General features: G+C 42.8%; 2 protein-coding genes across 2 annotated transcripts; one reads left to right on the top strand and one right to left on the bottom strand.

Moving 5' to 3' along the window:
- Nucleotides 1-103: 103 nt before the first annotated feature.
- On the bottom strand, nt 104-10,052 carry LOC114788969 (5-hydroxytryptamine receptor 5A-like). The gene is made up of 3 exons (XM_028977962.1): nt 10,019-10,052; nt 2,128-2,903; nt 104-1,147 (listed from the first exon to the last, which is right to left on the bottom strand). The coding sequence occupies exons 2-3, from the start codon at nt 2,824-2,826 to the stop codon at nt 812-814; spliced, it is 1,035 nt and encodes a 344-aa protein (XP_028833795.1). The 5' UTR covers nt 2,827-2,903; nt 10,019-10,052; the 3' UTR covers nt 104-811.
- Nucleotides 10,053-10,814: 762 nt separating this feature from the next.
- paxip1 (PAX interacting (with transcription-activation domain) protein 1) lies at nt 10,815-21,715 on the top strand. The gene is made up of 21 exons (XM_028976804.1): nt 10,815-10,994; nt 11,458-11,592; nt 11,727-11,770; nt 12,061-12,124; nt 12,225-12,335; nt 12,953-13,618; nt 14,471-15,251; nt 15,682-15,776; nt 15,866-15,961; nt 16,046-16,183; nt 16,582-16,703; nt 18,403-18,587; nt 18,856-18,899; nt 18,992-19,059; nt 19,165-19,267; nt 19,541-19,709; nt 20,260-20,360; nt 20,655-20,789; nt 20,942-21,017; nt 21,393-21,453; nt 21,582-21,715. The coding sequence occupies exons 1-21, from the start codon at nt 10,914-10,916 to the stop codon at nt 21,595-21,597; spliced, it is 3,291 nt and encodes a 1,096-aa protein (XP_028832637.1). The 5' UTR covers nt 10,815-10,913; the 3' UTR covers nt 21,598-21,715.
- Nucleotides 21,716-22,574: the final 859 nt, after the last annotated feature.

The following is a 22,574-nucleotide window of genomic DNA, read 5'->3' as shown; positions in this document are numbered from 1 at the left end:
TTTATCTGAACAAGCAACTTATTTGTTGTGAGAATGTGACACTAAGAGCCATCCCAGTTTACAGCACTATGTACAGCATTCAGATAAAAGTACACAGCTCTCCATTCGCCGCAATAGAGATGACACATGTACACATCCAATGAAGCTGAAAGCATCTGCTGTGAATGTTCAGGGGCACATTGAGCTGCCCTAGAGTATATTGTCACAGGTTTGCTACAAGAGAATTCTTTCATTGTAAATGGCAAATTGGCAGCTGAATGAAAATGTCGTACTTCTCCATTTATGGCAGTTATGGAATGTGTTGCAAGTGATGAGGTCTGTATAGGTTTATATGCCCACTATACTTTGATATGCATTACATGAAGTAGCCAAAATAGTTCAAGGTGCAATCAGTAAGGTGACTCTATGATCTGCCAATAACCAAATATGATGTTGAAGGAGCGTTGTGGGACTGAAGGTTGGCTTAATGGTACACTTTTATCTTGTTTTTACAAACTTTACAAGTTTTTACTAGTCTTTTAACACTTTAAATATTTTTAAAATACACATCGTACACATTGCAGACAACTAAGAATTTCTTTAAAGTGGATCAGAATAAAAGGTTAACCCTCCCACAGAGCTCGTGATTACGTGATTGCACTGCACTTACATTACACTGACACAACCACTAGCCTGAAATGTGATAAAAGCTGGGAAGATACAACTCAGCCCCTCCCTCCACACTGTTGGACCTTGAGAGCCCAAAGCAGCCTGTTGAAATGCCTTTCACATCGATTACAGCCTCCACAATCCCAGACAAGATCCTTCCCCCTTAGCACTGTCTAGAGAAGAAGTTCCTAAAGGCATTGTTGTAGTTCTTGTTAAAGGCTGTGTAGATAAGGGGATTAAAGAAGGAGTTAGAGTAGCCGAGCCAGAGGAAGATGCTCTTCCAGATGGGCGGGATGTCACATGAGCAGAGAGGGATGATGAGCTCCACCAGGAAGAAGGGTATCCAGCAGAGAACGAAGACGCCGATCAAGAGGCCCACCATCAGCGCCGCTCGCTTCTCCTTCTGCTCACGCCATGTCTCTGCATCTGTCTGGAACCTCACTGTGGCCTGGCGGATGGTGAAGGCCATCTGAGTTGCTTGTTGTGAGGCTTCTTTCACCTAAAGATGCAGATATACATAGCCACATAGTCAAAGCCAAATGAGCAGAATTATACAAAAGCTTTTGACCTTTATGAGAGGATCTTGACAATAAATATGTAAATAGACACTTCGAAGTCTAAACCTAAACCCAGTCTTAAAGAAATGTTTCAATAAATGTCTTTACAGTATTTATTTCTGATGAATCCAGTTCTTCACTAGAGAGAATGTGATGACAATCACACATGCATACATATGACAAGACAAAACCTAAGCCTACATCACCTCATAGTTTCTATTTTGAAGGACACTTTTTCAAAATGTCCTACAAATTTTAGTATGTTCATATTTATTTCCCAGTAAAATGCTAAATCTATAGCCTGTCCATATATTTTAAGAAATTGGAATATAACCCAATTGAAAAAACAGAATAGACATGCTAAGCCTGAGCCAAGAGTGCCTGGGAACCTAAATTGTTGTGAAGTCAATTAACCAACAATGCAAAAAAAATAAAAAATAAAATTATTAAACTATAATTATTACTTTGAGAACAGCTGACATGTCTAGATTTGAATTTCAAATGTAAATATTTTTTCTCTCTTTATTAGAATCAATATAATTAGATTGATTCTAGTACATCTATTCATGTTTTCCATTTATTTTTCATTTGCATTTTTTTAAACCATAATCCGCACTAACTAACCATAATCGGTTTCATCGGTTACCACTCACTGCCACAACTTGGAAACGGTTTCATCCAGTCATTCTGAGGTTGGCTCTTTAAGAAAGTCAGTCAGAACTGTGAAATGTCAAAAGAAAAGTGAGCACAGTGTGTGCTTCCTCTACCTGCTGCGTATCAGCTAAATTTACAAGCATCACCGGAGAGTACAATCACTCAGATCTGCAGGCATTCGTTGAGACGGTGCATAATTTAATACATTAGGATTAAATAGTGGCGCTTGAACTAAGACAGAAACATGTTTTTTTTTTTTCTATCTTACCTCAACGGCCTCTGTTACAGGCGTGATCGTGTTGGTCTTTCTGGAGCCAATTCGGAACTTGGCAGCCTTGTAGATCTTCCAGTATACAAAGAGCACGACACATAGGGGCAGGAAGAAAGCAGCGAAGGTCGAGAAGATGGTGTAAGATGGCTCCTTGCTCACCTGACACTCCATGCCCTTTTCTGAGTACGTTTCCCCCCATCCAAATAGAGGGGAAAGGGAGATCACAGCTGAGAGCAGCCAAGTCAACACAATCATCACATTGGAGATCTTCTTTCGGGTCTTCAGCGTGTACTCTAGGTGTCGAGTGATTGACCAGTAACGATCAAGAGCTATAGCGGTCACATTCCAGATGCTGGCCGTGCAGCAGAGGACATCAAAAGATATCCAGACCTGGCAAAGTACCCTTCCCAGCTTCCAACGCCGCCCCCTGAGCTCATGGACCAAGCTGAGGGGCATCACCAGGGCTGCCACCATGACGTCAGATATGGCCATGGATGCCACCAGGTTGTGGGGGACACGGTGAAATGTCCGGACCTGCAAGATGGTCAGAAGAACTAGCATGTTCCAGATGAAGGTAGCCACTACTAGCATGGCGAGCAGAGTCAGAGTCAGGACACTGAACACAGTGAGGGGTCTGTTAAAAGCCCCAGGTCCAGAGCTTTCATTGGCTGCGGGTGTCAGGTTTGCATTGAGCATGTTCGCCAGGTCCTCCTGAATGTGCAATGCTCTCGGCAAACATCAATATGCAACTTCACTATTTTGATGTTGTATACCTGTAATTGTACAGAAAAGAAGAGCACATATACAGTATGCCACTGGAATCAAAACGGTATTTGTTTAATGAAGCAGTCTAGGACCCATCAGCAGGACCATCAACCCATTCAATAGAGTTGAGTAAAAAAATACCATTGATCAAAACTAAGATGCTGAATAATAAAGATAATATAGTAATCCAGATTACCAGAAGTCATGAATTTGGTTAACAGGCTACAGAAACCATTAGCATGTAACATAAATGTATAAATGCCTATAATTAATAAACGGTCATAAGATTATTGTTTATTTATAAATGTTCTGACCAAACCAGATTTTAGGAACCAAACTAATCATTAAATCAACATAATATGGGACACAATGGGACACAATAGAGTAAAACAATAAAATGATTAATCTGTGGTTCAATTATTTTTGAGAGCTTGCAGTATTATTATGATTGTAGTATTAAGTATTACAATTTTCAAAAATGTAAACATGTATATGTACAGTGGTGTGAAAGAAAGAAAGAGACTGGGCAACATTGCCTGCATGGCAGAGTGCCAAGATAAAGACCACTGCTGAGCAAAAAGAACATTACAGTTCATCTAAATTTTGACTTTTGGGAAAATACTCTGTGAACTGAAGAGACAAAAGTTGAACTTTTTGGAAGCTGTGTGTCCCATTACATCTGGCGTAAAAGTAACACCACATGATGGTCTGGGGCTGTTTTTCTGCTTCAGGGCCTGGAAGACTTGCTTTGATAAATGGAACCATTAATTTAGCTGTCTACTGAAAAATCTGGAAGGAGAATGTCCGACCATCTGTTCATGAGCCCAAGCTGAAACAAACTTGGGACAATGATTGAAAACACATCAGCAAATCCACCTGAAGAAAATGAAGACGTTGGAGTGGCTTAGTCAAAGCTGACCTGAATCCTACTGAAATGTTGTAACATGACATTGAAAAGGTGGTTCATGCTCAAAAACCCTCCAATGTGGCTGAACTACAACAATTCTGCAAAGATAAGTGGCCAAAATTCCTCCACACCACTGTTATCAAAAATGCTTGATTGTAGGTGTTGCCAATTATCCCTCCTGGGATTCGAACCGGTAACCTTCTGATTCCTTAACCGCTAGGCCACCACTGCCCCAACATGGAATACACTCTGATTTGTTCCCTGTTCTTCGACCACATTCTGTTTTCTTTTCCACTTCATTGTAAAGCATTTACGCCTCAACTTTGTCATGTCAAAAAGGTCCGTTGACGAAGATATTTCATCATAAATTTTGTTGACGAAAACAACACTAGGCGCAACTTTAAAAGAACTGTTGAATTAATTTTTTTTTAATCATAATGGAAATGCTGAAAATAAAACACAAAGCAACCAAATAAACAATAATACAAATAAATAAATACACACATAGGCAAGCAAATAAATAAATAAAAATGAGAGAAAAAGACATCACTTTCACACAGAAGTTATTATCTGCTGTGGCAGGCTTGCTGCTTCTGAAATGGAAAGCCAATGTTGGTTCAAACCAGAAAAATGTCACACATGTCAGTTTGAGTGATGCGGTTGCTTCCCATTATATCCACAGTACGCTAGGGTTCTGCTCCTAATACACAGTCAGTAAAAAAAATTATTGTGTGTAGGGGAGGATTTTTTGCCAAAGGTTTTCAAAGAGGCATAACCTTACTTTTTTTCTAAAGTCAGTGGAGTAAAAGCGGAGGACAGGTGCTAGTCTTCAGTTTTTCCCCCAATATAAGAATTAATATACCACACCGTATAAATTTATACATGCATATCCTGAAACTCCCTAATACACACATACACACGTATGTGTGTGTATGCTATACTATATAATTCTATATAATAGTATGAGTTCTATAGTTCTAGAAGTAATTGAATATCCAGCAATACTTCTGAAATAACATATAAAATACAAGTTAAATTTAAACGATGCATGAATGTTACAGATGTTTCAACACACTAATACATAATGTGATACACACTCTCATTTGTGTCCTGTTAGGAAGCACAGGGAGTGGGCAGTGGATACAATCTTTGAAGATGATCCCCTTCACATTTCTGGTAATCATGCAATCATTATGCAATCATTACAGAATTCTGATGAGCCCCCTGCTGGGATAAAAATCCTCTGATGGACCCTTTTTAATAACTTATTCATGTTTAAAATGATTCCAGTCACACATGCATTAATCAATATTTTACTACTACCTTTCTGATTTCACAAACAATTTCCAGTGTCTCTGGAATATCTGTTAATTTCAAGCATTTTGCAATTTGACATTTTCACTAATGCTGCCAATTTAGTAAATATGACACAACCCCTTTTAAGCAGTCTACACTGCTGTCGGAAACAATGGTTTCTGAACAGATGCACTTAACTGCTCTGGGGAGCAGTGGGGATTGGGGATGGTTCCCAGTTTGCAGTGGTCAAGGAATATCAAAAGGAATGAAAATCAGCGAGCCCTTGGTGAGACCAACAAATGCACATACAATGGGCACGTGAACATCTAAACTGGATCACCTGCACTGAAAAAAAGAAAACCCCTGTCTAAACTTAAAAAATTAAGTGAAAGTGGAGTGATTGTCATTATGATGCGCGGCGGCACAGCGCACGGTACACACAACGAAATGTGTCCTCTGTATTTAACCATCACCCTTGGTGAGCAGTCCACCACAAAATTTAATCAGTCAGTCACACTTGATATTTTAGCATTGACTTAGTGATTAAAATAAACCAATGAAGCTTCTTTATATTACATCAGATTAATTAATTTTTAGTTCAGCCAGTGTTTTCTTTTTTTCAGTGTGGTCTGATCAATCACATTTTCTTTATACAACCTAAATATAGGGCTGTGCATCAATTTCCTGGGAAACACAGGAAGCACACAGCAGAATAACGCACCCTGCCACACTGCAGAAATGGTTCAAGGAGTTGACTTGGCCTCAGAATTCTGCAGATCTCAGGCATCTGTGGGATCTACTCGGACAACAAGTCTCCATGCCTCCATGGATGATGACAATCTGATGACAATCACTTCACTTTACTTTAATGGATGCACCAGGCTGACTTGCTCAATATTAGTTCACCTGTCACAATTTCATCATTCCAGTGAAGACGAACGACCAATTATCAAATTAATCTGAGGGAACAGTAAGTTATTTAACATTAAAAAGAAATCATCAGCCAAATAATTTCATCACGCACAAGTCGGTGGTGCAGGGGATTCAGTGTAGAGCCAGGTTGGGTGTAGATTTAAAATAGTTGATCATCTGTTCTTGAAATGTTAGTGAAATGCATTCCATGGCAAGTAACCTACTTTTAGTGAAAGCGTTCCATAGCTGCATCAAACTGAATTTCTCAAGAGCAATGTCTTTCTCTGCTTTCAAAATAACTTTTTTTTTGTGGTCTAGATATGTGAATGCTTTTACGTTGGAGGAACCAAAGCTCAAGGACAGGCTAGCAGAACTCATATAAGAATGTCAAAATGCTACCAAACTGATTTGTATATATTTATCAGGCAAATTAATTAATGAATTATATATATAGAAATGTTTATCTCATTGTAGGATCTAGAGAAGGGAGCTTTTATTCTGTTTTATTATCACCACTATCTTTTGGTTGTGTGGCTCAGGGAAGTGCTTCATGTTTTTTTGAGCTTGAGCTTGAACTTGCACAACCACCACATGTCAATTTCCAGACCTAATTAAAACTACAGTGGGCATTCAGAATGTTTTTCAGATCTAACTTTACTCGAACAGAGCCAAATCTTTGTGAGACCATTAAAGGTTCTGAATTTGTTGGGGTGATGAAGGCTGAATGATCTCTCCAGAGTAGCCTGCCATCAGATACAATGGAGGAAATAATTATTTGACCCCTCGCTGATTTTGTACGTTTGTCCAATGACAAAGAAATGAAAAATCTCAGAACAGTATAGTTTTAATGGTAGGTTTATTATAACAGTGACAGATAGCATATCAAAAGGAAAATTTAAAAAAAGAACTTTAAATAAAAGATAGAGACTGATTTGCATTTCATTGAGTGAAATAAGTATTTGAACCCTCTACCAAAAAAAAAGACTTAATACTTGTTTGCAAGCACAGAGGTAAACGTTTCTTGTACTTGATGACCAAGTATGCACACATTTTAGGAGGAATTTTGGTCCACTCCTCTTTGCAGATCATATCTAAATCACTAAGGTTTCGAGGCTGTCTATGTGCAACTTGAGCATCAGCTCCCTCCATAGGTTTTCTATTGGATTAAGGTCAGGAGACTGACTAGGCCACTCCAACACCTTAATGTGCTTCTTCTTGAGCCACTCCTTTGTTGCCTTTGCTGTATGTTTTGGGTCATTGTCGTGCTGGAACACCCATCCACGACCCATTTTCAATTTCCTGGCAGAGGGAAGGAGGTTGTCGCTCAGGATTTTACGATACATGGCTCCGTCCATTTTCCCGTTGATGCGGTGAAGTTGTCCTGTGCCCTTAGCAGAAAAACACCTTCAAAGCAAAATGTTTCCACCTCCATGCTTGACAATGGGGACGGTGGTTTGGGTGTCATAGGCAGCATTTTTCTTCCTCCAAACACGGCGGAGTTCAGTTAATGCCAAAGAGCTCAATTTTGGTCTCTTCTGACCACAGCACTTTCTCCCAGTCACTCTCTGTCACCTATCATTCAGGTGTTCATTGGCAAACTTCAGACGGGCCTGCACATATGCCTTCTTGAGCAGGGGGACATTGCAAGGGTGGTAGTAGCCTAGTGGGTAACACACTCGTCTATGAACCACAAGACCCAGGTTCTTACTACCATTGTGTCCCTGAGCAAGACACTTAACCCTAAGTTGCTCCAGGGAGACTGTCCCTGTAACTACTGATTGTAAGTCGCTCTGGATAAGGGCGTCTGATAAATGCTGTAAATGTAAATGTAAATGTAAGCACTGCAGGATTTTAATCCATTGCGGTTTAATGTGTTTCCAATGGTTTTCTTGGTGACGGTGGTCCCAGCTACTTTGAGGTCATTAACTAACTCCTCCTGTGTAGTTCTCACCTTTCTCAGAATCATTGAGACCCCACGAGGTGAGATCTTGCGTGGAGCCCCAGACCAAGGTCGATTTATGGTCATTTTGTGCTCCTTCCATTTTCGAACAATTGCAGCAACAGTTGTCACCTTCCCTCCCAGCTTCTTGCTAATGGTTTTGTATCCCATTCCAGCCTTGTGCAGGTCTACAATTTTGTCTCTGACATCCTTGGACAGCTCTTTGGTCTTTCCCATGTTGGAGAGTTTGGAGTCTTCCTGATTGATTGATTCTGTGGACAGGTGTCTTTTATACAGGTGACTAGTTAAGACAGGTGTCATTAATGAGGGTGACTAATTGAGCCAGAACTCTTAATGGTTGGTAGGGGTTCAAATACTTATTTCACTCAATGAAATGCAAATCAGTTTCTATCTTTTATTTAAAGTTTTTTTTTTCAATTTTCCTATTGATGTGCTATCTGTCACTGTTAAGATAAACCTACCATTAAAATGATACTGTTCTGAGACTTTTCATTTCTTCGTCATTGGACAAATTTACAAAATCAGCGAGGGGTCAAATAATTATTTCCTCCACTGTATGGACTGCAGAAAGAGCAGGCAGTTCTCAGAATGGAATGTTCCAACTTCAAGGGATTCTCATTGTTATCCAGAGGATGATGCTTTCTCTTCAGATCTTCTCAGATCTTCTGCAAATGCCAATCCCAATTGGCTCATGTATCTTATTACAGGTCACAGATGGTGTGAAATGCATGGGTATACGAGGGGTTCTGAAAAAAAGCTCATGACAGCGGTTTTCACTTAAGCAATTGCTGAATGGTTAGATGAGGGCTACAGGACTGGTATTATATATCTAAATGTTGGCAGCTTCTACAACCTGATGGTATGTATTCATTTTTTTTCATAGCTGCATATTTAATTACATGCATTCTTTCATCCTACCTTCTTTTAGCATATTTTTATAAAAGTGAGCATTATATTAAGCATATATTAGACCAATGGCGTTTTGTTCTTCTGTCTGACACAATTAAGGAGAGTACTGGTAGGAAAGTCACTGTCTATGATGGTTAATGAGCAATAATGGAAGAAGAATGACTTGCCTAGGACAGAAACGTCAGCATAGACTATAAATATATTAACAAACAAAACGGATTTGTTCATACAAAATTTTGTTCAAGCAAAATTAATTTGTTCATTTTCTTAGAAATACCTACCACAGATGATGTTTGGTTTGATTACATGTAGGAGGACTGGAAGATGGGAGAGGAGCAATAAGACCTGAAATATGTGGAGGTTTTTACTGTAATGACCCTGAGCTGGTGCTAATTAGTTTGAAAAGAGCAGAAGGTCCAGAATCCGCCTCAGCCTTCTTTTTTTTTTTTTTTACAATCTGAAGCTTGGACTGAATCATCCCGCTCAACTCATTTGTTATCATACATGCTGCATACAATATTTTGCACAATCCAGACGATGTATTCAAGCCTGCGGTTCACACACACGAGCACTGTGCTTTCAGAAATGCCCGAGAGAGAGAGGGACCAGCAGGACCAATGTGTGTTCAGTCACCTTTGTTCCGGGAGATTATTTCATCTGATTTTCTGCAGTTAAGAGTCTAGGCTCTCCCACCGTTTAATGATCGCAAGCAACCTACAATCATAATCAGGCTCTCTTTCGTGCTGCTCACCATCTCTACTTCACACACTTCTTCGTATGAAGAAGTGTGCTTATGTTTTAAATCATCTTGGTCTGTGTCAATTGGTCAATGGTAAATATATACATATAGTGGAATTATTCTTATGAACCACGAGAATATAGAAAAAATAAACAGCATGTGACTTTGGTGTTACTGGAAAAATACCTGACAGAACATCCAGAACGTCCACAGTATGGTTTCTAAAACAGGCGATAAATGCCAGGTTCTAAATCTAAAACATCACAAACACTTCATATGTACACACATTCAGAAACCGAGTGAAAAGTTCAATACAAATGTATCCGGTCGCACGTCAGCATACAGGCCACTTGTACCCTTTATTTTATCCCCGCTTTAATTCCCGAAGTTGCGCTCTTACCGTCGGTCCATTCCGACGCGCGCCGCCGTGCGCGTGGACGCCGCGTTACTCCGACAGAGCGGCCGCGAGTGCGCGCGCACGCCGGCTCTGGGCTGAACCACTGGGCTGGGGACGAGGGGGGCCAGGGGGGTTATTTATTTTATTTCATGCCGACCCCGCGGGCTTCACCGCGTCCGATCGGAACACGGTCCCGGCGGCTGCGAACTGGTCGGGTCGTAACGGTGTAATAGATGATGTTTTCATTGGCATCGTGCGATCAATCGCACACGAGTGGCATCCGTGGGTGACACCGGTCACAGTGACGCTGGACGTTCCTGAAAATCTCCTCACCGGATAATATTATAGCCAATATAATATATTATCATTTAAATTAGATTCAGGAAGTAATACTTTTGTTATGACATCTACTAATGCATTGTAATTATATTAAGACGTATTGTGTATTAAGTCCACCCTGAAGCCTTTATATATAATATAAACCTTTAAGGCACAAAAACGCTTTACTTCTTTTTAACAAATTCACTTGGTACCCCGTTGCCGGAAGAGTCCTGTTTCGCCCCTCCCATGGACTGAACCATAATTTCCCGGTGTGGATAAGTGTTCTAATCCCGGCGTCTTTTTTACATTTTCAAAAATTACGTACCCGCGTCGACATCACAGTGGCTGCATTTTGAATCGCACCGCGCATACTCCTCGGACAACATTTGGTCTTGAATTAAAACGTTAAAGTCTTATTGCATATTGCCCCCCCCCGTGTAAACAGAAATGCGCGCTTCCAAAGCGCGCGTAGTCTTCTTTGGCGCCTCGGAACTGTACTACTTTGAGCCATGTACATTGACAAGTTGGCAAAAGACATGTAACAGCCCGCCGCTTTGTGCGTTTTAACACAACAAAAATGTCGGACGAACAGCTGGCCGTCCCCGACGAGCTTTTCAAAGACGTGAAATTCTACGTGGTCGGAGATATTGACCAGAAGGTAAACTGTGGTTGTCCCGTCGGCTAGCTCGCTAGCTAGCGTCCTGCAGCGGCGCCATCCCGGCTGGAGAGGTGTGCGTGTTTAGCACGGGCGATCTGCACACGAGTAACCCGTCGCCGGATCTAAATCCGTTTCATTCGGCTGTGGTGGTTTTGCAGACAGCTGCTGGGCGAATATCGCGTTGGGCCAAACGAGTCCCGTCCCAGAGTTCATTGATTGCGGGCGATTTAGCTCTAGCATGCTAACGCGCTGCCTTGCCCTTTCAGCGCAGTTCTTGGTAAAATGCACCGTCGGGAGGAGTGGCGGGTGTCGGTGTGAAGTGACCTGGCGTGGATCGGCAGAGCCGCGCTCGTCTGGAGATATCGATCGACCTTCGGCGTCGAGCTGCTAGCCGCTAGCGGGTTTTATTGGTCGGTCGGTTGCACACAGCCAGCGGCGTAACGCGGCGAGTTGTATGTTTCAGGCCGTGCAGTTATTGAAAGCCGGGAAGGGAAAGGAAGTGTCCTACAATGCCCTGGCCACCCACATCATCGCGGTGGACGGCGACAGCCCCGAAGTGGGGGAGTCGCGGGAGGTGTTCGATCTGCCCGTAGTGAAAGTAAGTGAGGCTTCAGTCGCCAGTCGGATCTGTTCTGTGTCACCAACTGTCGGTTGCAGGACTGCTTTTCCCGACTATTTGCCATTCTGTTCAGTGATACATACAGTCCCTCCCTCTCTTTTTTTTTTTTTTAGCCGTCCTGGGTGATTTTGTCTGTAAAATGTGGAGATCTTCTTCCGTATCCTTTCGGAGCAGTAATGTTTGGTGCTCCAGTATTTGTATATTTGGGTACATTTACAGCATTTATCAGACACCCTTATCCAGAGCGACTTACAATCAGTAGTTACAGGGACAGTCCCTTAGGGTTAAGTGTCTTGCTCAGGGACACAATGGTAGTAAGCGGGATTTGAACCTTCCTCTTCTGGTTCATAGGCGAGTGTGTTACCCTCTAGGCTACTACCACCAAGCATGCTTGTTTTAGGCTAGTTGACTGGTGTAGAAGTGTTGCTTCCTTAACAAATGACACAGAGTTACAGGATTTTCTCCGGAGTCTGGGCAGCTGTTCTTTGGAGTCACTGCTTGTCTCCCTAAGGTCAGTATGCTCAATTTCAGTATTTTTAAAATAATCTTTTTACACCATCGGTACTAGTGCGAGAGATCTTAATGGACCTTGTTCTTTTTCTTTTTTGTAGCTCCCTAAAGATCTCAGTGCTCTCTGGGCCCTGATCACGTTCCACGGAGGTGACTGTCAGCTCGCGTTCAACAAGAAGTGCACGCACTTGATTGTACCAGAACCAAAAGGGGTAATTTTCTGTGTGTCTTACTGGTGGTTTTTATGATTTTGGGAGCCTGTGTGTGTGTGACTGTGAGTTTTATCTTCTTCTCCCTGACTCCTTCCCCTGGGTTTAACCCCGAATGAAAGAGGGCATTTTGGTAAAGTTTATGTTGCCCGGTTTATTGCTTAAGAGGAAGATGACCCCTTTAGCTAGTCCTGTTCTTGAAGGAGGCGTTCGGGAGTCTGCTGATGGAAGGCGTCAACTCTCCGTTTCATTAGGCTAAGCACAGTTTTATGGCTCTTTAGCTGCCCCGCCCCCCAAGCTCTATTTTGAAGTAAACAAAATCATGGGTGCAGTCAAAAATGTTTTACTTTTTAATAGCAAGTAGGCTTTTGAGGTTTGTTCTTGTGTCTCTTTGTACTCACTTCTCAATCATAAAAGTTCAATTTTATGATTGATGATTGTGGAGATAATTTACAGGTACACAGTGGGTATGGAAAGTATTCAGACCCCCCCCCACTTTAAATTTTCCACTCTTTGTTATATTGCATCCATTTGCTATTTTTGCAGCCATTTTGCTAATTTTTGCTAAAGTTTTGTCTATTGTTCTGGATTTTAAACTTTTTAAAAAATTGTTCTGCCAGAATAAGTACGAGCATGCACTAAAGCACAGCAGCATCAAGATTGTCACTCCAGAATGGATCATTGACACAGTGAAGGATAAGTGTCGGAAAGATGAGGCGCTCTACCACCCACGCCTCACTTACCTGGAGCTGGAGGAAGAAGATGAGGAAGAGTATGATAACAGTGAGGATGAGTACAGCCGGGGCTCGCACTCTGATGGGAGTTACAGCGACCGCCGCTCCCCACGCAGCCGCCGGTCAAGCCGCGGTTCGTCCCGGGACGGCTCCCCTGCCAGTGGAAGGGGGCGCTCCCACACCCCCTCTCCGAAGCCTGAACGGCGGGGAGAGCTCATGTTTGACGACTCGGACGACTCCTCCCCAGAGAAGGAGGATCGCAACCTGAACTGGACTCCTGCGGAGGTGCCTCAGCCTGGGGTGGCCAAACGCTGTCTTCAACCTGGGAAGGAGACCGGCCTCATCAATCTCTGTGCCACCATGCCACCTGTACCAGGCCTGCCGTGCACCACCGGGCCGCCTGATGGCCGTGATGCTGTGCCCACTGGTGGCGTGGGTGGACCAGATAGACCTGAGGGCATGGCTGGGTGGAACCCTGCAACCAGGACCCTGAGGAACATTACCAACAACACAGACATGCAGCAAGCCAACAGGGTGTCCAATGTGGCTCATGTAAGGATTGCTTCGTTAAGCAGTGCTCTGTCTGTGTTCGTTTCCACTTTTTAAAGGTCCCTTGGCATATTTTTTTTTTTGCTGTTATCTTTATTTGCTTTTATATATCACTAAATGCAAATTTCATTAAAAAAAAAAAAATATATATATATATATATATTTTATTTACTATATTTGAAGTCTCCTTTGGTGCAGAATTACAGCCACTTGGAGCCAGTCCCACAATGACCCTAGGATGTGCCGTTTTAGTGTATGCCACTTTAAATGCTAATGAGGAGGAGCAACTGCAATGCTTAGCTTATTTTCAAGCCATGACAATTGGTGGAGCTACTACAGAGTAGGGGTGGGAAATTCTCCTGGAGGGAGATGGGAGGTAACTATTCCCCTTATAATTACATAAGGGGCTAAATTTCAGATCCATACTCTGAACGGCGAAGTAGAATGACCAAAGCACTCTTTATACATATCTAGCCACTGCAGGACCATAGACATTTACATTTTACATTTACAGCATTTATCAGATGCTCTTATCCAGAGCGACTTACAGTCAGTAGTTACAGGGACAGTCCCCCTGGAGCAACTTAGGGTTAAGTGTCTTGCTCAGGAACATAATGGTAGTAAGTGGGATTGAACCTGGGTCTTCTGGTTCACAGGCGAGTGTGTTACCCACTAGGCTACTACCACCCATAGTGGTAGTAGCCTGGTCCATAGACAGGCTAGGGGAACTCATATTAATGTTAGATAATATCAGAGTGAAATTTATGTCATGGGACCGGTAAGTTTTAATTCTATTTAGAATGTTGTCTTGAGTTGTGCAGAAGAAAGTGACTGCTGTTTGTCTCCTCCTGCCAGATCCTGCAGGGTCTCACTGGCACGGCCAAGCCACTCGAGCAGCAGGGGAACCAGGCCCAGTCTGGTATTCCCAACCCGGTGCTCTTCAACCAAATGAAGCCACAGGTCCAGTCTCAGCAGCAGCCGATCACCGCTGAAGCTCAGCAGCTGATGCAGCAGCAGCAACATCAGCAGCAGCCGCACCACCCACAACAGATGGCCCCACAGCACCCAATATTACATCTCCAACCACAGGCCATGCAGCTGCACCATCCGCAGCAGCAACAACAACAGCAGCAGCAGATTCCCCAACAAGGTTTTCCTCAGATGCCACCACAGCAGCAGCAGCAGCAGCAGCATGCATTTTTGCAGCAGCAGACACATCAGCAGCAGATGCACAGACAGCTCTTTAATCAGCAGCAGCAGCAGCAACACACGTTCTCCCAGCAACAGATGCGGCCACAGCAGCTTCTCCGGCCGCCTCTGCAGCAGCAACAGCTGCAGCAGCAACAGCAGCATGCCTTACAGCAGATGCAGCAGATGCAGCAACAGAGACTGCAGTTACAGTTACAGCAACAGCAACAGCAAAACCAGCAGCAGATGCACCAGCAACATTTCCTGCAGCAGCAGCAGCTTCAACAGCAGCACATGCAGCAGCTGCAGCAGCAACAGTTGCAGCAGCAGCAGCATCTTCAGAACCAGCAGCCCCTGCAGCACCAGCCAGGGCAGAGCATACAGCATCAGACCACCCTCCAGCCTCCTCAGCCACACCAGCTGTTTGGTCACGAACCCGGCCAGGAGAGTAAGTCACTCTGCTGCTGTCGTGGTGTTGGGTCTTAGTGGTACACGTTTAGAGAATATGTCACAAAAGTTCAGTCAAGCGTCTTTTTCTAATTTTGGCTGATTCAGAGGATGCACCAAAAAATGCTGTGAACGCATGGTAAACAAAACTGGGCTGTGCTAATGGTTTTGACATGGTTTATCTACAGCATAACCTTCAATACATCAATGCTGTAGATCAGTAATAATGTATCACTAGAGGACGTATTGCAATACTGTGCTGTACGTTTTGTTTCCCCTTATTTTATTTATGGAATATTTGTCCCTTCCCTTATAATACATATGGAATAAAATCACCCTCGTGTCATAGTTACCATTTTTAGTTTGTCATACGTTAACTAACAAGTCATTCGTACGTCATCTTTTTTTCCCCATAAACCAATTCTCTTTAGTTCCGGAGGATGGGTTCCTGGTCGGTTGTGTGTTCACCATCGCTGACTATCCTGAACAGATGGCTGACAAACAGCTGCTGGCAACCTGGAAAAAAGTAAGGATGTGCTTGATTGTTTAACAGCGTGATTCTTTTATTACATTTAGGTGTGTACTTTGTGTACAAATCGTATTTTGACCTCCTAGATCATTCAGTCGTATGCGGGAACTGTGGACTCTTCCCTGAGCAACCGCTGCACACACCTGCTGTGTGAAAGTCAAGTCAGTAGTATGTATGTCCAGGTGAGCCTTCAATGTCGTGACTGAAAACGTGACTGAGTCTGGAGTCGGTCAAGATATTTCCTGGTGGTGTTGATGCCTCTGCAGGCTCTGAGGGAGGGCAAGCGCTGTGTCACAGCCCACTGGCTCAACACCGTTCTGAAGAAGAAGAAGATGATCCCTCCCCACCGCACTTTGCATCTGCCTTTCGCCTTCCCGCCGGGAACCAAACCCTGCTCCCAGCACGTAAGTGTACTTACTAAAACAGTTTTTCTTTTAGTTCGAGGCTGTGGGCTGCACTCCCCGTGTTGTAACAGTTTTCCTCCCGCCGCACGTAAAGTAGTGTGTGCACGGTAGAGGTGAGATGCGGTGGGTGTGAGTCCCATGACGGGCTGTGGTGCCTGGGACCCAGATATGGATTGAGTGGTAATGAGAAACCTTACCCTTTGGGGTAGCCTTACCCAGTGGTGGCCTAGCAGATAAGGAAGTGGCCCCGTAATCAGAAGGTCGCTGATGCTACTGAGCAAAGCGCCGTGCCCACACATTGCTCCCCGGGCTCCTGTCATGGCTGCCCACTGCTTACCAAGGGTGATGTGCTGCAGTGTTTCACAATGACAATCACTTCACTTTCCCTCCCTCCACAGATTATCTCTGTGACTGGCTTTGTGGACACGGACCGGGACGATCTGAAGTTGATGGCGTACCTAGCGGGGGCCAGATACACGGGATACTTATGCCGTAGTAACACGGTGCTTATCTGCAAAGAGTAAGTCTTTCAACTTCTCTTAAAATACTCTTACTCCCTGAATTGCAGCACTTAATCAAGGTTTTGTTGAAGAATTAAAGTTGTGAGTCTTTGTTCATTTGCAACTCTTTCAGTTTGCAGAGATTTTATACTTTTATGCATTTAATGATGGATAAATTTTTTTATTGTGATGGCATCAGGTGAATGCCCAGCAGAATACTGAGTTTGGCTGCATCAGAACTTTCATTGGTTCCCACCTCAGGACGTGGTGATTTATTAATCCTGCATATAACCCGGATATCAAATCATTTTTAAAGTCACGTGGCTTGCTCTAATTCTCAGCTTGTGTAAGTAGAAAAACAAGTATGTACAGCTTACACTGTAGGAATATTGCATCTGTACCGCGGTGGTGGCAGTGGAAAAGGGGTCGTTACGGTGAGCAAGAACTAGGTAGACTAGATCTGAGAAGACTTTGCAATTTTCCTGCAATTTTCAGCCAATCAATTCTTTTTGAGGGACTCAAGAAGGGAATTAACTAGAAATTGTCTTTGCCCTTGAAGTGCGCCGTAACTGTGAGTCTTCTTTGGTAGTTCAGTATCGTGGCAATCGATAAAGTTGAGAAAAGAGTCGTTGTGGTTTCAGTTGCGTGACGTCTCTTCCCCCAGGCTGAAATGACACGTTCGTCATCATCAAATTGGATCTCTTCTATTTCTTCAGATTACATTTGGCCTTTGTCTTTTTCTCTTAAGCAGGTCTAGTGATTGGGTTTATATGGGTTCTTGAAATCCTTGGAGAAAAAAAAAAAAAAAAGCTAAGAATTTCATGCTGTCTTTTCAAGGAGTGAAAAAGCAATTACGTTTTTCTTCAACTAGTGCAGCTGCAAATACAAATCTTTTCAATCAATTCCTTTAGTTAAAGGCAATTATGCACTTGTGTTCTAACAATGTTCCAAGGTGTTTAAACGTATGAATGGCAGTGGAGCTGCCTATGCGAGAAGTTTGTCGCTGAAAGAGTCAGTTTTATTCTTTATTTGATTGTTTTCCCACCAGAATGAGGGGAACATTATCAGTCTGTTGATGGTGATTCTTTACAAGCACAGAAGGTTAGAATGGAAAACATTCATCTGAAACTGTGACTGAGTGCAAATTAAATCTTTAATTTGTATTTTGAAAGTGAAGGGATTCGTCATCGTGAAACCCTGCAGCACAGCACACGGTGACACAGCGAAATGTGTCCTCTGCTTTTATTCAAATTCAAATTTTATTAGTCACATACACAGTCATACACAGTATGATATGCAGTGAAATGCTTTTAGAGACTGCTACAGACCAGAGTATTGCAAATATTGCAAGTATACAATGAACCAATATGCAAATATTGCAAACAACCAAATATTACACTTTTATGTCATTAAATTAAAATATAAAATATGTTAACAGGTAGGGTGAAGGTGTGGAGGTTGGTGGAATCAAAGTATAACAATGAAAAAAAAAAAAAAAAAGTTAAAAGTTTGGATTTCTGGGTGGATTGGGGGGGATTAACCATCACCCTTGGTGAGCAGTGGCCAGCGGTGACATGCGGCCAGGGAGCAGTGTGTTGGGACGGTGCTTTGCTCAGTGGGGATTTGAACCGGCAACCATCCGATTACCCTCTAGGCCGCTACTGCATGCATTATGTCTGTGTGCACCATGCTTTGACAATCCTGGTGCTTCTTCTTCAGGCCCACTGGGTTGAAGTACGAGAAGGCGAAGGAGTGGCGGATCCCGTGTGTGAACGCCCAGTGGCTATGCGACATCCTGCTGGGGAACTTCGAGGCGCTGAGGCAGGTGCAGCACACCCGATACGCCCAGTTCAACCTGCAGGAGCCCCTCGTCCCCAACCAGCACCTTGTCCAGAACCTGCTGGGTATGGAATCTCTGAATCACTCCTGGTTGTGTTTAAAATGGAAATCGATTGTCAGTGACACTCAGGGTTAAAAATGGGGTTTTTAGGGTTAGCTTAAGCTGAAACTGAGACCCCACAATTCTGGGGTCGGCATGTCTGTATTCAGGCTCTTCTTTTCTCTGCTTACATGTTTGTAGCAGTCAGTCCTGTAAAATTAATGAAATGTTCTGCTTTGTGATTGTTACTTGCGGTATTTTGACATTTGACGATCTCTTGTAAATGTTTAAAGGTGCTTGGCGAACTTCCATCAAAGTATCCCCAGACACGTTAGTGGTGAGTTTTTATCACAACGTTTTTCAGTCACGGTTGATTTTCATAGCACCATTAACCACAACCTCCTCCTTTCGTCTTGTGCTCCTGCCCAGAGCCTACGGCTGCAGCTGAAGCAGAAGCAGATTGAAGCTGTTTCCCAGCCTCCCGCTAAGAAGCCCAAGTGAGTCGGCTGCCGCCAATCCCGTTCGTCGTGTCATGCAAAGTAGCGGGTGGGATGGCGTGTGGGGAGAACGGGTCATGAAAACTCGGCTGCTTGTTTCTGCAGACTCGAGGAGTTGCCGACGCCGACCAAAAAGCTTCCGCCGGAGTCTACGCCGTGCGTGTTCTTCACGGGCTTCGAGCCTCCTCAGGTCCAGCAGCACGTCAAGGTAAACGCCTCTAGGGGATTGTGGGAAGTGACTGCTGGTTGTAAGTGGCACGTTCAGTCAGCGGTGACTGCACCATGGTGCCCTGTAAGTGTGTCTCTGCGGCAGAAGCCGCGTTCCTCTGACTGCTGCTCACCGCTCCCCAGAGGAACCGATTTGTTACCCAAAAACGCACTTTATAAGAGCGACACACAGCTGAACCCACTCCTCTCTCTCTCTCTCTCTCTCTCTCTCTATTCCACTCTTTCCTTTCTTCCTTTCCCCCCTCTTCCACAGAGACTCTACGACCTTGGAGGCGAGGTAGTGGACAGCGCTCAGAAGTGCACTCACTTGGTGGCCAATAAAGTGACGCGCACTGTCAAGTTCCTGACGGCCGTTTCCACGGTCAAGCACATTGTTACCTCTGAGTGGCTGGAGGAGAGCTGGAAGAGCCAGAAGTTTGTGGGTTGGTGTCTCTGAATCAGCTGATGATAAAAACCTGAATAATACAATAGGACGTCCAGTTTAATCACTTGTCTGCCTTAGGCATCCGCCCTCAAAGAGGTTAAACCATTTTTTGTAACCATAGCAACACCCTGACAGTTTTTTTAATGATTAAAATTTTTTAAGCAATAATACAATAAAACGTACAGCTACTCATTATGATTATCATCATGAGTGCCTAGATTATTTACGTGGGTGGACGTTGTCACTGATGTGACAATGTTTTACAGCAAATATTAAAATGTACAATTTTGTGCATAATATATAAATATATTAATAATATGTTAAATGTGGCTTTACATGTGCACTGCATGGTAATAATTTGTACTTACCAACCAATAAGAAGGAAGAACTCCTTCCCAGGATATTTAACACTGTAGTGCAGACCTTGTGTGTTTTTTGGTCTATACGTCATTAGCAGGAATTTAATCTTCATTATTGAAATTTGTTGACACAGGGAGGTTTTCTGCTTTTTAATGTGTTGTGTATACCTTCACTCTTTCTCTCTTTAGATGAACAGAACTACATGCTGAGGGATGCTGAAGCTGAAGTTCTGTTTTGCTTCAGTCTGGAGGAGTCTCTGAAGAGAGCCCACACAGCCCCGTTATTCAAGGTTAAAGGAGATAAATGCCTCACACTCTCAGCCGCTGAATTCTTCTGTGTAATTCCATTCATGCCGACATGCTTCCGACATGATCATCATCTTTTACTCTGCAAAGCTTGACATCTCACTATGAAACTCGGAACAGTTTTGACTATCTTCACCTCTGAAATGTTGCCTGTTAATTGGGGTCACATGGAAAATTCCTGACTGAGAACCAAGATGCTGTTTTAAAATGCGCTCTGTTCTGTATACACGTTACATCTCATTCATGTCTAAAAAAAATCTTCCCTCTTGCTCCACCAGGGAAAGTATTTCTACATAACTCCAGGAATATGTCCCAGCCTCAGCACCATGAAAGCCATCGTGGAAAGTGCAGGCGGGAAGCTGTTGGCCAAACAGCCGTCTTTCCGCAAGATCATGGAGCACAAGCAGAACAAGGTGTGATATAAATGTGATATAAATTTTTTTTTTTAAATCCCTGCCTGGTTTTCTAGCTTGTTGCAGTATAGTGAAATATCTGTAGAATAAAACAGTGAAGTCTGTTGCGCTCTGCTTTTTAACATTTATTCATATTTATGCTTCTCTTTCAGCATCTTCCTGAAATTATCCTGATCTCCTGTGAGAATGACCTGCATCTCTGCAGAGAGTATTTCCTGAAGAACATAGGTAAGTGTTCTTCATTCTTGTTTCTAGATTAAGTTGTTAGTTGAAAATTTGTAAATGAAAATGAAGGAAATTTTTCATATATTTTATTTTAAAGAAATATATAACAAAAGTACAGTAATACTTTATGTAATGCGATTTATCATTATTAAATATTTTTAATTCGGTGTCCCTTTGCTGTCTAAACTGTTTTTCTGCTTTTTCATTCTGTCTCCAAAGGAGATGTTTTCATTTTATGACCCTTTATATGCAGTCTGTCCCGTTAATCAATTTGTATTAAAGCCAGAAGTCACACTTTAAACCAACAACTGAGGACAATAGCCAGAAATCTAGCATATTGTGTGTGTGTGTGTTTCTCACTTCTTTTTTGTGTTCTAGACGTACACAATGCCGAGTTTGTACTAACTGGAGTCTTGACCCAGAACTTGGATTATGAATCATATCCTTTTCTAGGAATTTCAGACATTCACTTCAGTCATGATGTTATGTGGTTAATTTTCGTTTTTTCTGTATTGCTTTTTATAAATACTTCCATGTATCATCTTAACTCTTCCTTAATAGCCTCACATATAAATTCACATGATGTGCCGGCTGAAGACCGGACCTTTGAGTGCTGCTGGAATGTAATGTACCTGCTGAATCACAGGCCTAAGCTTGAAGACACAAGATCACTGTACAGTTGAGAACTTCTTTGTACCCTGTTCACAAATAATGTTTTGTTCTGGTTTTTTTTTTTTTTTTTTTTGTAGTGTAAACAATAATAAAAAAAAATAAACTGCTGTTATTTTTATGAGTTCCTAAATTATGAAAATAATGTGTGTAGTTATGTGTTTTTTACTGTGTTTCATGTTTTTTCCTGTGATTTTTGCAATAAAACTAAAATGATCATTTGTACCAGTCACCAAGTTTGTGTTCTGTTACTGAGGAAGGTGTGCAGCATATGATCCAGTTCCCTCTCCTCTCACGCAGGTTGGGCCAGCTGACGATGCTCAGTATGTCCCCAACATGGAGGGAATTGATTTTTGGTATACAAATATGTAATCTCTTGTATAGGTTTAAAAGTTATTAAAATGACTTCGTTTACTCAACCCTAATGTAACATCTTTCTGAGCCGACCTGTGGCAGGGCTGTTTTCACGTTCACAACCATGCAGCGCCATCTAGTGGTGCTTTATTATGAGACTGCTGTTAAGCCTTTTTAGCTTGGATAAGTAAGGATCCATGACACCACAATGACAATCACTTCACTTTTTCAACAACATAAACAACAACAGAATGCAGCCCCGTAATCAGAATGTTGCTGGTTCGAATCCTTAGCCGCCGAGGTGCCACTGAGCAAAGCACCGTCCCCACACTCTGCTCCCCGGGCGCCTTTCATGGCTGCCCACTGCTCACCAAGGGTGGTTGGTTAAAAGCAGAGGACACATTTGGTTGAGTCACCGTGTGCTGTGCTGCAGTGTATCACAATGACAATTACTTCACTTTCACTTTTTCACTTATATATAGTTGCTTATACATATTTCTTTTTTAATAAAACCTTGTCATCTTTAGTGGCCCACCT

Source organism: Denticeps clupeoides, chromosome 4 (genome assembly GCF_900700375.1).
Source record: "Denticeps clupeoides chromosome 4, fDenClu1.1, whole genome shotgun sequence".
NCBI classification, from domain to species: Eukaryota; Metazoa; Chordata; class Actinopteri; order Clupeiformes; family Denticipitidae; genus Denticeps; species Denticeps clupeoides.
This window is presented reverse-complemented; position numbering and strand designations above follow the sequence as displayed.

Excerpts from the sequence above, each read along its gene's own strand:
- paxip1 (XM_028976804.1), top strand. The coding sequence starts at position 10,914 with ATGTCGGACGAACAGCTGGCCGTCCCCGACGAGCTTTTCAAAGACGTG. Across the intron at positions 18,588-18,855 it reads CCTTGTCCAGAACCTGCTGG|GTGCTTGGCGAACTTCCATC; the intron begins GTATGGAATCTC and ends AAATGTTTAAAG. Across the intron at positions 19,060-19,164 it reads CCTCCCGCTAAGAAGCCCAA|ACTCGAGGAGTTGCCGACGC; the intron begins GTGAGTCGGCTG and ends TTGTTTCTGCAG.
- LOC114788969 (XM_028977962.1), bottom strand. The coding sequence starts at position 2,826 with ATGCTCAATGCAAACCTGACACCCGCAGCCAATGAAAGCTCTGGACCT. Across the intron at positions 1,148-2,127 it reads CTGTAACAGAGGCCGTTGAG|GTGAAAGAAGCCTCACAACA; the intron begins GTAAGATAGAAA and ends CTGCATCTTTAG.